General features: G+C 53.8%; 1 protein-coding gene across 1 annotated transcript in view; it reads left to right on the forward strand.

Annotated features, from left to right (window-relative positions):
- ATXN10 (ataxin 10) overlaps positions 1 to 13,219 on the forward strand; it is a 167,948-nt gene extending 154,729 nt beyond the window's left edge. The window contains exons 11-12 of the mRNA XM_049626527.1: positions 11,271 to 11,458; positions 11,936 to 13,219. Of these exons, the coding sequence (XP_049482484.1) occupies positions 11,271 to 11,458; positions 11,936 to 11,938 (191 nt within the window). The 3' untranslated portion in view covers positions 11,939 to 13,219. The remainder of the gene's footprint in view (positions 1 to 11,270; positions 11,459 to 11,935) is intronic.
- The last annotated feature ends 386 nt before the right edge of the window (positions 13,220 to 13,605 follow it).

A 13,605-nucleotide genomic window follows, 5' to 3' on the forward strand; every position in this document is an offset into this window, starting at 1 on the left:
CCCCCCCCCCCCCCGAATGGATGAAGCAGCCAAGGCAAAGGGTAGTGAAGTCCCAGCCTGACAGAGGGGTCGGGGACTCCACAGCTGTCTCTCAGGTGTGCCGGGGGCCGGGCAAGACACACGGCAGGTGTCCCCTCCCGCCGTCCTCACACGTGACCTGACCAGCTCTACCTTGTTGCGGTTGCGTCAACTGGCCCCAAGTTGCACATCGTATGAAGTGGCCGCTTTGGAACCTGAGCCCAGGTCTGTCCTTTTCCAGGACCTTCCTCTGGCCTCGGCGGACCCCTCCTGGGCCCCCCGTTCCCACACTTTCTCTCGAAACCACGCTCCACACGGCTACCCAAGACAGGGTCCTCATTTTTCTACTTCGCTCTTGCCCCAGGTTCTAATTGTACTGGAGTAAAACACAGACTGTTCACCGTATCCCGATTCCCTGCAAGGGAGGCCTTCCCGTGGAAAGCCTTGTTGCTTTCCACTCTCCCGACACAGAGGTGACCCCGGACCTTTCTTCGTGCCTTGGGGCTTGTGCACGGCCCGCAGCCCTCTGCCCCAACACCCCTTTCTTTGTAGCCTGTGGGTCTGAGAGTGGTGGTGCCTCCTCGGAGAGGCCGCCTCCCACTGCCCTTGTCCGGTGAGTCAGTCTCTAGAATGTAGATGCCACAAGGGCGGGGACCTGACCATCCTGGGAACTGTTGTTTTCCCAGCATGGAGCGTGGTGTCTTCACATTTGCTGACGAGCAACTAGATCATGGCTAACTTCTTGAGACAGCCGGGTGTGTGATCAGCCGTTCGCATCTTTGGATGTAAATCCCGTGCTAATTCCAGTATAATGCTCAAGGAGCAGATTGTTTGCAGAGAGGAGGAAAAACACGTTAGAGTATTAGATTTCTATAACGGAATGAGATTTTTCTCGCCAGAGTGAGGCGGCCGGTACTTTAGAAGTTGTAAGAGAGACATATGTCAGGGAAGAACCTTAGAACTTAACGTCACCACCACCACCAGCTTGGCCTTCATATCAATAGCCCAGTGGGCCCGTGGTATTTATTTCCAGTTAACGTGGAAGGCAGTTGCACGTGATAAATTTCTGCCGAGTGGTCTTCCTTCAAAACGGACACGGCCGAGCTCCTCGCGTAACCAGGATGAGTGGGCTCCCGGGTCTGTGCTCTGTCCTTCGTTCCCCTGCTACTGAGAGAAGTGGAAGCCGACAGCACAGGATGAGAAACACCACCGCTCACGGGCTCGCTTCGGGGCGGAGGAGTGTGGGCGGGAAACGGACGCGTCTGCGGGCCCACCCCTGTTGACTGCCGACTTTCTGGGAGCTGGGGGGGTCGGGGGGGGGTGGGGGGAGACAAGCCAGCACGGTGACCCGTGGAGCGGACCGTCCCGGGTGACCAGTGACAGTGGTAACGTGTTCAGGCCCCCGGCACGTGCGGTTTGTGAACACACCCTCTGGGGCACCTGCTGCGTCTCGTCTAGTCTGAAATCTGCCAGAACCCCCACACTGTTTGTTTGTCATTGAAACAGAAGCCTTGCTCTCTTAGAAGTATTTCTGACCCTTAGCTGTGCTGTGTAAACTTCGGACTTCGTTAGCGCTAGACTGACGCTCATCTTCTGTGATTTAGATGAGACTACTCACTTTTTCTACTCCAAATACTAATTTCATTTTGAACTGTTTTTTCTTGATGTTTATTTCTTTATTTGGGGAGAGAGACTGAGCGTGCATGTGTGCAGGGGAGGGGCAGAGAGAGAGAGAGAGAATCCCGCACAGGCTCCACCGTGTCAGCACAGAGCCCAACGTGGGGCTCGATCTCACGAACTGTGAGGTCACGACCTGAGCCGAAACCAAGAGTCAGACACGCAACCGACCAAGCCGCTGGCGCTCCTCGAACTGTCCGTTAGCTAGTTCCAGGGGTGCTTTGCAGAGGTAGTCACTCTAATCTCTGCAAGCTTATTCTGTCCTTCGGGATTGCTTTGAAGAGAAAGGGACCTTACTTCAAGTGTCAGCAGACCCACCATCCCTTTAACTGACTTGGAGGCAGAGGTAGGAGGCTTGCGGTTAGACTGAGCCACAGGAAGAACCGCTCTGTCCGCCTCCTTCCCCCCCCCCCGCCGCCCCCACTTCCCTCCTCGTCGGCCACGCTCACGGACAAGTGCTCGGAAGTAGGTGGCGCGGTGGTCGCGAGGGTGGGTGCCGAGCCCGCCTCCCACCCTGGCTCAGCCGCCCGAGGGTGTGTGACCTCGGACCAGCGTGAGCCCCGGCGTCTTGTGTCGTCGTCCGTAAAAGGAGGGTGGCCGTACCTGCTGCAGAGTGCATCCTGAGGACTGAATGCTTCCTCTGGGTCCCGGAACAGCCCCGACGTGTCCTGGGCGTGTCACAGCCGCTGCCGACACGTTTACTGCGCTTGCTCTTACTGTTTCGTGCAGATGCGCTGACGGTCTTGGTTCCGTGAGAGGCGCTGGAATCGGTTCCTCTCGCAAAGCCTTGCTTACCGCGGAGTCCCTGCGGAGAAGGTCACTGCTGCTCACCCGACGATTCCTTCATCCCAGAGGGCACACGGTACCTTACGGACGTCCTCTTGCCTGGCAGACGGGGCCTGGAGCCCCCGGGGGGTCTCTGCTGTGCGACCACGGGCTTCTGCTCACGATTGCTCCGTCCTCGGGGGCCGGGCCGTCCCAGGTGGCTCCACGCGGTCTCCGGCCGCGGCCCCGAGCGGGGATCGCAGCACCAGGGCGGCACGGTGCCTTTAGGAGTTTGTCGTGTCCAGAGCGCATCTCCCCGACGAACGCTCCCCTGCACGCGAGGGCTGACTTCGTGTGGGGCTGGGCCCCCGCGCGCGTGTGTTCAGTAACCTCTCACTCACGGCCCACCTGTCCCGGAAGGGCTTCGAAGTAGGTAGAAGACGGGCAGGGGGCATTCGTCCCGCGGACGCTGAAAGCGTCTCTCCTTCCGCGCGCCAGCAGCTGCGGGGACGAAGCCGGCGGTCCCGGCACGCAAGTGATCACCCGTTCTGTGGGAGGGGTCCGGTTCACCCCGTGACCGCAGCCTGAGAAGGGGCGCGGGACGGGGGCGCGGGAGGGGGGCCCGGGGAGGGGGGCGCGCAGCGTGATGGGCCCTGGGGGTTCTTCCCGCGCCGCTTACCGAGCGCGTGCTGCGTGCCCGCCACGTGCCAGGCGCCGCTGAGACGGGACACGCAGGGGCTCGCCCGGCGTCTCGGAGGTGACACTGGAGTGCGGCCCCAGACGCACATGGAACCACTTCACGGCCCCAGAAGCCTTTAGTGTGGTTTCAGTTAGAAGTGGTGGTGGCCGTTTCTGATCCGAGACCTGTCGTGGGATGTGGACACCACGCTCTGACCGCCCCGTGCCACACTGCGCTTTCAAGTGGTGAGTCAAGTGACTCCAGACTGTGTCATGTACGAAATTGGTCGCAGTGCCCTCGGACCCCTTACCTCCAAAACCCCGCGGCTGTGAGCTACCCACGCAGCCCTCACTCGGCCGCAGGAGCTTCTGGTGTGGGGAGCGGGTGTGGTGACAGAGGGCAGGGGCCTCCTCCTCCCGTCACTCGGCCGGTGTCACTTTGCTCATCTTGGAGGCTTGGGCTTTATACGTGTGGGATTTGTCAAGGACCAAGCGCTCCTAACCCGGCTGGTGTGGAGGGGGTGGGGGGCAAGAGACAGACCGCGTCCGCACGCGTGTGACGGTGCTGGGGACGCGGAGCCACCTGAGGTGGGGAGAGAGGAGCAGAGGCCCGCGAGGTGCTCAGTGTCGGGTCCCAGAATGCACCCTTTGTTCCAGAATCACCTAGAAGGGGCTGATTGGGGTTCAGGCCAGGAATAGTGTCTGACACAGCTCTGTCAGGATTGGGCAGTTTGTGTTCTTGGGCCTCGTGGCTCTTCCTGTGACGTCCTAGTCCCCTGGGGATTCAGAGGCCAGGAAACGGCCCCTGCCTGCAGAGGGGGTGGTTCCGGGATGACTCCTTCCTGCCCCTTCTTGGAGCGCGTGCTAAACACAAGTATTCTTTCATATTCTCCAGACTGTGGCCTGTGATCCACCAATCTGGCAGCTGTCCCCCCGCCCCCACCAGCCGGGTCAGTCTTCCCGTTACCACGCTCAGGATTCACAATCAGCCAGTAATTGGTAAATGAGCGAGGACGCACGCGTCCATTTGTCGGTGCCTCCGGGACACAACACGCGGCAGAGCCTCGAACGGCTCGGATCCGCACGGCGCTGGAGCGCCTGAACCACAGATGTTCCCTCCTATTAAAATGCAGAAGTGCGGAGGGAAATCAGATACCAGATAGGCCGACGATTTGGAGAAGGAGGAGGGAGCCAGATGGGCGGTTTGTGGCGGTTGTTGGGCACGCTCTGGCTTCCAGCGCCAGGCGGGGAGACCCCGGATGGAATCCGCACCGCAGAAACTTCTGCTTTAATTTCCTGACGGAGGAGAGCATGGGGTTAGCCGGATGACATAATGAGAGTTAAGAGCAGAAGGTAATTATGGTAGAGGAAGGCAGAAGGAAAGGGAAGTATGTTGGCCCTTGGAGGTCGAGTCAGTCCGTGCAGGAAAAGCATGTGCTGCCCCGGGAAGGGAAGGAACGGTGGCCGTGTTTTCCAGGTGTGTCCTGACCGCCGGCCCTCGTCTGTCCGCAGCTGGGTGCCCCTCACCCTCCAGAAACCCCTGAATCGTGAGCTCTTCCTCCTTCACCACCTCCACTCGGACGTCCTCTGTGGTTTGGACAAGGTCCTCGTCCTCCGGCAGAGGCCTCGGGGGAGCCCAGGGATCCCGGGGCAGCAGTTTGAGAGGCGCCACTTTTTTCCCCTCAGAAAGTCAGTACGTGAAGAGCAGGGCTGAGGTTGGTGAGGACCTGGGAAGCGGGGCCCCCCAGAGCACCCCCCCGACACGGGCAGGTTCTCTGACTTGTGTGGCTAGCAGGAAGGCGGAAGGAAGTCATTGCCGCGGGAAGAGAAGCCGCCCTTTCGATGCCTGCTCGTCCTTTGCCTGACAGAATCGGCATATTTAGTTAGAAGTATTTTGTCTTTTAGCAAGGGAAAGCGTTTTCAGAAGCATTTTAAACTGAGCTACTTCTTTGCACTCTGAAAAATCCTTCAGTTTTACCACTTCTGTGAAGATACTAGTTTAGATACGGAAGTCGTTTGAAAGCATCCTGATCTTTAGCAGAACCGGAACTTCGTATTACGAAAACCTTAATTTATACCGTGGCAGGTAATTACACGGTTTTTGTGAAACCCGAAAACCTGATCAAGTAGGTTCGCCTCATATCGAACATCCTGTTCTCACACCAACTTTGTAAAAGGTTTTTATGCTCTGTGCCCTGCTAAATAGTTGACTTTGTTAGGCAGTACGTAAATCCCATGCCATCAATGGGCTTGTTGTCTAAAAATAATTTTTCAAAATGTATCCCGAAAGCAAAAATTAAATGTAGATCCTATGTATATAGTACCTACATTTGTTATATACATATTGTGTATGTTATGATGTTAAATATAGATGTATGCTGTGCACGTACAGGTTCATAACATGTAAAATATCATAGATATTACATAGATAGTATGTATACACACATTATCAAAATCTTTTAACATAAGCTAAATTGTTTTGATTTAGATATTGTGAGTTTTTATTTTTTTTTTTACATTTGTTTATTTTTGAGAGAGAGAGACACACACACCAAGAGTGTGAGAGGGGGAGGGGCAGAGAGAGAGGGAGACACAGAATCCGAAGTGGGCTCCAGGCTCCGAGCTGTCAGCACAGAGCCCGACATGGGGCTCGAGCCCACGAACCGTGAGATCATGACCTGAGCCGAAGTCAGCCGCTTAACTGACTGAGCCACCCAGGCGCCCTACTAATGTAAGTCTTTCAATGCCAGGACTTTAAAAAGCTCATTTATTCACTCAACAAATATTTATTGGTGCCTTCCGTGTTCTAGGCCAGAGGTAGGCAAACCTTTTCTGTAAAGGTTTAAATTTAGTAAATATTTTTGGCTTTGCTAGCCAGACGGTCTCTACCACACCTCCACAGCTCAGCCGTTGGAACATGAAAGCAGCCATAGTCAGTAGGTCAGTGAATGGGCATGAATAAAGTGCCAGTAGAACTTCATTGGTTATGGGTACTGAAATTTGAGCTTCAAATAATTTCCATGTGTCACCAGTTAGTAGTAGCTTTTGATTTTTCTCCCCCAATGATTTAAAAATATAAAAACTATTGTCAACTTGCATCCGTACAAAAACACAGGCCCTAATTTGCTGACCACTGTTCTCAGCATCCTTCCAGCCACAGAGCTGGAGCGGTGACCAGAACGGAGCCCCTGTCCTCCCGGGCCCTGCGTTTGGGTACACAGGTGTCTGATTCTGAGAACTGAACGGGTGTTGCCCTTCTTAGATGGAACCTTTCTCATCGGACACTTCCAACTGCGGTGTTTTAATTCTCTGACTTTAAAGTGAATATGGCACGTCAGTCTGCTGGTTCGTCACATCCGTGTTGGGAGATTTTCTAGATCGCACTGTCTCCGGGCCTACACTTTTGTGCCTCACTAACACCTCACCACCCGACTTGTCCAAGGCCGCAGGGTTCGGTGTTGAGCTGGGTCTCTCTGAAGCCCGGGGCTGCGGCTCTGGGCCCGAGAGGAGCCTCCTTCCCAAGCACGGCAGTTCTGGGGTGCTCATTGCCACTGTCCCCTTTGTGCCTGTGTCCAGACCCCAGAGTGCCCTGTTGAGGAGCCGGCCAGCCCTGTGGAGTCCTCACTCGAGTGCTGATTGCAAGGCTCTTTCAGGGCAGTTTTGTCGCGCACAGGCTCACGCCTTGTATTTGCAGTAGCTATGGAAACTTTAGAAGCTGTCTCTCTAAAGCCGGGCGCACAATAAAGCACTTCACGTGTTGGTTGGATTAGACTTTAGAAGATGTTTAATTTTCTCCCCCCGCTCTTTCTCTCTGTCTGTCTCTTTAGAGAGGGAACAAGAGGGCAATGTGAATATTAACTGGGACTCCCTTTAATCTCCCTAGCGACCCTTCGGGCTGTCCAGGGCTGCGCAGGCTGCCCAGGGCTCCGGGCTTTCACAGCCGCTAACGAGGAGAGCCATGCATATTCATGAGCCAGGCTCGTGTGCGTGAGACGCCGCTTGTAAGGGCTTGTTTCGGTGTTTTCTCTTTTCAACTCAAATTTTGTGAAAGAAACGACCGCTAAATTTGGTTTTTTAATTATGATTAAGTCAGAGTCCCTAGACAGTAGTGCTAAAGCGTTCTCCCTGGAAATAGGGACAAAGGAGAGCATGTCTGTGTGGCATTTAATTTATAGATGGGACAACACAGACCCCGAGTGTGGGTGCTCACCGAGGGTGGAGAAGCAGGGCAGGCCTTTCCTGTTTGCTCAGGGCACCGCGTTCGAACTTCACGAAATCCTCCTTCAGGAGGAAATACGACTTCACATTGACGAGAATGGGAAACATACATTCATGTGAAACGTCAGCGGGGGGGGGGGGGGGGGGGGGTTTGTTTTGTTTTTTTTCGCCGGGAGGGGTGGGGGGGGGGGGGGGGCGGGGGGGTGTTGCTGTTCGGTTATTTCCGACCTTCAAGGTGTGCAAAGGAGCGGACTCCAGCGTGTGGCCCTACCTCTCCCGACCCCCCACTCCGTCTACGCACATCTTCTTGCCTCCTGAACACCAGGTGCAGAAAAAGACAGACGTGCCTTTTCTGCTTTGGGCTTGACTGCTTCTTATGTTAGGTTGTCCGCCGCGTGGCTGTGCCGCGAATCTGTCCCTCGAGAAGTTCACAGCGGCTGCGTTGTGCTCCCGGAGTCGTGCTGGCCCAGCCGGGAGCAGCGCCCCTGCCCGGTCTGACCGCCGGGAATCTTCACCCCTCTCCTTCTCCTCTGGGCTGCCCTTTTGCTACGTGCAGAGTGGGGGGCGCGCGGGTTTTTCGTTTCCCAGCGCTTCCAGGGTGAAGTGCCACTAAGCTGCCGTGGCACCGCTTCCACAAGGCGCGTTGGTTGCCTCGCCACGATGCACGTGATTGAGATCTGCCCTCTCATCTGCCCACGTGGGAATCCTCCCGGTGTCTCTTGTCCCATACCCTGTATCGACACCACGCACGCAGCTTCCTCGCCTGGGTTGCGTTTGTAGTGGTTTTCTTTCATCTGATCTTTCCGCCGTGCAAAGCCCTGAGTCAGCAAACCACACCAGGAACCCGAAGGAAAAGCACAGCCTGTGTGGGTCACTGCCGTGCCACCGCGGCCCCACCCACGTGGCGAGTGGGAGCTAGCACTCCTCGTTCGGAGGTCCCACAGACATCTCCCGACACTGTGCTTGGAACAGAGGCGGGTCACACCTGCCCCCGAGGAGCTCGCAGGGCGTCTGGGTGGACAGGTAGAAACAGACAGCCGTGGCTTCCAAAGTCCGCAACTCACTTTGTGTCTGGAGCCAGCCTGGAGGCACAGACGCGAATCTGGTGCGGCTCCTGCCCTCGAACGTCACAGTCAGGTGAGCGCGGTGCGCCTGGAGGAGCCGTCGGAGACACGCGGTGGGCGCGCCTGACTCCCGGCGCTCAGAGGCAGCCCGGGTGGCGAAGGGCGCCCGGCACGAAGGGTGCGCAGCGACCACGGGGGGGGGGGGGGGGGGGCATTTCCCCCTCACACGCACTTTGATCCCTGAAGCTCTGGACGATGGTTCTTCGCTGCAGAGACGCTCCGCCTTTCATCTGGCAGCGTCCGGGCTGCGTGGGATCCCTCACTGCCGAGCCAGCGCCCCACCTCCCGCCCCCGTCTCTAGGAGCTCTCAGTGAGACTTCAGTTTTCCCGCGTTCAGTTCTGTTGCAGTGAATTAACTAACAGGAAGCCTTCGAAAGAAGTACTCCGCTCCCGTCACTTAGCGCTCAGGACGTACACACACGAACCAAAATTCTTCAAGCGTCTGTATTTATTTTCCTGCCTGAATTTACCCTTCTGTTGCTTGCTCCTTCAATCCGATCTCTTGATCACTGCCCGCCCCCCCTCCCCCACCCCGGTTTGGTACAAAAAGTGAGGAGTTTGTAGAATGAGGTCATTCTGGATGAGAAAGTACTTGCGGCAAACAATTCATTGTTCAGAAATTCACTAACGCATCAGAAGTTTTGTCACCCAGGATTCTCATTTTTATTCTTCATACTGGCGCAGAGGGTGGGGGGGGGGGGGTTCGGTGATTGTGGAAAAGGGGCGGAAATTCTAATTTAGGCCTTTATGCATCTGGATGTTTGTACGGACTCGATCTCCAGAAAGGAAATACAGCCCTGTAAAGGGCCTGGGCTTTGTCATCGAAGGATGCCCGATAAGTGGCAAAAGGGCATTCTCCCACCAAAGGGGGACAACTAATTGTAGGATCAGCATCAGCCAGGTGTCCACAGTTCCTGTTCTGTGCCGTCTGGAACAGGTTAGTCATTTATACTCCCAAGTGGTTTTGATGATAAACCTCCAGAGGCGAGCAGACGTCTGCTCAGCCCCGGCACTGCCCGAGGCCGCCTCCGGGAGAGGTGGGCCGGTGTGGACTGCCTGTGAGCAGGGGAGCGCAGAGGCCATGAGGAACTCCGAGACCTTGTCAGGATTGCGAGCCAGCGTGGGTGTGTCAGAGGGACGGGGACGGAGCAACCCTTTAACCCCAAGAAGACACGTCCTGAACATAAAACTGCCACGTTTTCCATGCCTCGGTTTGTCTGACTTTGGTGGACAAGCCTATTTTTTACCATTTTGCTTTGAGCTTTTTTTTTTTTTTAATGTTTATTTTTGAGAGAGAGACAGAGCAGAGCACAAGCAGGGGAGGGGCAGAGAGAAAGAGAAGGAGACACAGAATCCGAAGCAGGCTCCGGGCTCTGAGCTGTCAGCACAGAGCCCAATGCGGGGCTCAAACCCCGGAACCGTGAGGTCATGACTTGAGCTGAAGTCGGACGTTTACCCGACTGAGCCACCCTGATGCCCCTACTTTAGCTTATCGAACTAGGGAAACCGTTTGATTCACTTTCTTTCCCAAACACTACAAGAAAGAGCCTTTATACATATTGAAGCCTTTCTCTGTGGCTTCCTGTGTCCAGTTGAGGGAGCTAGAAATGTCTGAGCACCGGCCTCACCACTATGCTGGGAGCTGGGACAGGGTCAGAAGTGTTGACCCTTCAGACTGGAGAGCCTGATACAATTTGGGGGCACAGATGCCCCCATTCTGACACCAGAAATGCCTGCACAGGAAACATCTGACGATCGGGGAAAGGGTTTGTTTTTCTTGCCAGCTTCCATCCGATGGTGGGCAGGGAGGCCTTTCTTCATTGGAGAAAGCATCTGCCCCACCCCAGGTGTTTGATGTTCCCTCCGGAACCGCAGAAGGTGCCAGGCCCGCCGTATTCGACCCGTCTGATGCATCCCTGGACCCAGCGCCGAATGCTGGTTGGTACCCGAGGCAACTTCTATAGTTTTCTTGTAGAACAACATGCAGCGGCAACTTAACGCTTCCCTGAGATTTTCACAGCTCTTGGTCACTAAAAGACCTCAGTAAATGCAGCGATTCTGTCGTCTTCATGGGCTCTCTACTGTCTGCTGTGGAGGCTGCTGTGCAGGACACGCAAAATTAGGGCCGGGGCCCGGCAAGGCCGAGGGGATGAGATGCTTTCTTGAGAGCACAAGTATTCAAACTAAATACAGCAAATCCTTCAAAGGCCTTCTGGCTTCATCTTGCAAATGCGGCGGAATGAGGGAAATTCCATGGTGACTCCTAGGGAACAATTCGTATTTATAACTGAGCTTGCTCTAAACAAGATGAGTCCTCTCGCCTGCCTCTAACTTGGCATCTTTGTGACTAATGCTGTAGTGTTCTTATTCTTTCCCTGGTGGCTCCATAACATTACCCAACGTGCGTGCGTGCGTGCGTGCGTGCGTGTGTGTGTGTGTGTGAGTGAGAGAGAGAGAGAGAGAGACAGAGAGAGAGAGAGATCATAGACCTCAGACGTGGCTGCTCCCAGCTTTTGCTTCCTTGCTCGTTCATTCAACGGGTCTTCGTTAAGTAAGTACGTCTGTGTGCCCGTTGTTGGATATCACACACATGCACACGCACGTGGGACATACCTGTACGATTCCTGTGTCACGTCTGTTCGATCATTTCCCCCTCTGGGTGCTCATGACACATGGTCAGGAGGAGCTCGTTCGCCAGTGCCGGGTTCGTCCCCCTCCTTTCCGGTAGTGCTCGCGTGCGACTCCTGAACCGGGAAAGTGTGTTGGTAGATTCCTTCACCCCACTTCCAGTCCTGACCCAGTGGGTGGTGTATGCCATCCGAAACCTTACGGAAGACAACAGTCAGAACCAGGACTTGATCGCAAAGATGGAGCGGCAGGGGCTGGCCGACGCCTCCCTGCTCAAAAAGATGGGTTTGGAAGTTGAAAAGAGGGGTGACAGGCTGATTCTGAAATCCACCAGTGGCACACCTCCGCTGGTGAGTATGCCGGGGGGAGCAGCCGGTTTGTGCACAGCAGCCCCCACCCCCTGTTCCCTTGCCCACGGGCAGAGCTTCTTCCCGAGAACCCGGATGGGAGCGTGTTGCCTTCTCAGATGGCCAAGAAAGCCCTCGGTTGAATCGCAAATAACATTTTGGTCGAGCTTTAAGCTGCCATTTTCTTAAAAATGAGAAGTTCCGACTCGTCTGGGGGGAGACATACAAAAAGCACGTCAAAATTTCTGTGCGGTCTAAAAGTTTCTGACAGCAATCGGGTTTTCCTGGCGAGGCAGCCGATGCAGGTAAGCCCCCTTCGTCTTGTGGAATGGGTTGTTTCAGGTCCCTCCCTCAGCTGTGTGCGTGCCTGCGTGTGTGCGTGCGTGTGCGCGTGTGCATGTGCGCGTGTGTTTTCCCTTGGGTGATTCTTAGAAATAGATCCGTTATATCTGCAATTTTGTTTTCTTTTTTTTCTCTTAGTGAACGAACTCTCCATTGAAGCATCTGAATTTTGGGAATCTGTTTCCCGGACTTTCCATCTTCCGCAGCATATAACATTGCAAGTGTTTGAAGATTTGTTAAGTACAAATTCAGGCATCCGTGAGTCTTAGGTAATAGAGTTAGATGTGTATGAGCTCGAAAGTGAAAGTAACTTGAGTATTTTGTGGTTTCTTTGCTTTAGAAACGTAACCGTTCGGTTTCCTTTGTCCCCATGGATACAGTGTGCATTTAAGTCATATATTGTACTTACTGTGGCGGCAGATAATAAATTCTTTTCCTGGAGGGCGTATCCCTTATTCGGCAAAGACTGGGGCATTTGCTCGGATTCCATTTGTTCCTTCAGATGGCGGGTCGGCCTGATTACTTTTCTTCTCTGCTCGTTGGGTTTTCTGAACTCTGGCAGGCAGTTGAAGTAGGTTTCTCACTGTGATTAATTCTAGCAATCTCTTTTCACCCTTTCTGCCTTTCCAAAACATTGACAAGACTCATTTCCAGCTAATTAATTCGAGAGATGCTGAAGAATAGAGAAGCTCCCTCTTCATTTTAGGGACTGGGCTGTGCTGTCACTGAGCCCAGCCCTTTGGAACGTTGTGGGGACGATACAGGGAGTGAGTGGGGAGAACGTGAGGGCCATTAACTCTTCTCTTTCCAAATCCCCCGGGGAACTAGACCTCCAGACCCATTGTTCTCACAGGCGCATGCCTGCCTCTTACCCACTTTCATGCCTCCTCCGTGAAGGGCACTCTGTGCCTAGGACCACAGGATTAAAGGACGTCCACGTCTCATTCAGTTTCAAAGGCACTGTCTCCTAAAGCCACTCCACGTTTCAGCCACGGCTCCACTTTCTGGAGTTGCAGAAGTAGTTTTGGGGACCAGGAGTTAGCTTGACCTACATCTGTCTATTTCTGTCCTTTTCTCTCTATACACGTACTCCTGTTAGAGGTGGAGCTGGGTTAAACGAGCACTGAAATCTTTGAGGCCGCCCAGAGCATTGATGTAACCAGCAGAGAGCTCCAGAGGGAGGTCACGTACGAATGCATAAAACGTTCTTGAACAGCCATGTTACTAAACTGTCTAGATTTTGCACAGCCCCTGTTGAATCTTCCAAAATAAAAACAACGAAGACCCAGCCACAAGTTTTACAGAAATACCGATTGTTCTAGAATAAAGTGCTTCTAAGTTTTTTTGTAGCCATACGTAAATTGCTCTGTACAAACAGCTTAAGCATGTTCAGAATGAAATAAAAGTTGTCCCACGTGCTAATGTACTCTCGATTTCTGAAGAAACGTCAACTTCCAGAATTGTGGTAATCTGTAACGTTTTTTTCTCTCATTTATGACATTCCATCAGTAAAGAAGCCTCCTTTCAAAATTTAAAATGCACAAAGAAGTCATTCTTTTCTGGGACACAAAGAGTTAACATCCTGTTCTCAAATAGAGGCCCTCCAAAGGAAAAAAAAAAAAAAAAAAAAACAGTGGGAGTCCCTTTTCCCTTTTAACAAGTTTGCAATAGACACTTCTTTTTCTTCTTCTCTCAATGGATGTATGCACACCAGTGGAATCAAACAAACATGCGGTATAAGCCATATAATAACAAACACAAATAAACAAAAGGGAGCCTTGTGTGGGAACACAGAAAGGGGTAATGGC

This window comes from Panthera uncia, chromosome B4 (genome assembly GCF_023721935.1).
Source record: "Panthera uncia isolate 11264 chromosome B4, Puncia_PCG_1.0, whole genome shotgun sequence".
Lineage (NCBI taxonomy): Eukaryota > Metazoa > Chordata > Mammalia > Carnivora > Felidae > Panthera > Panthera uncia.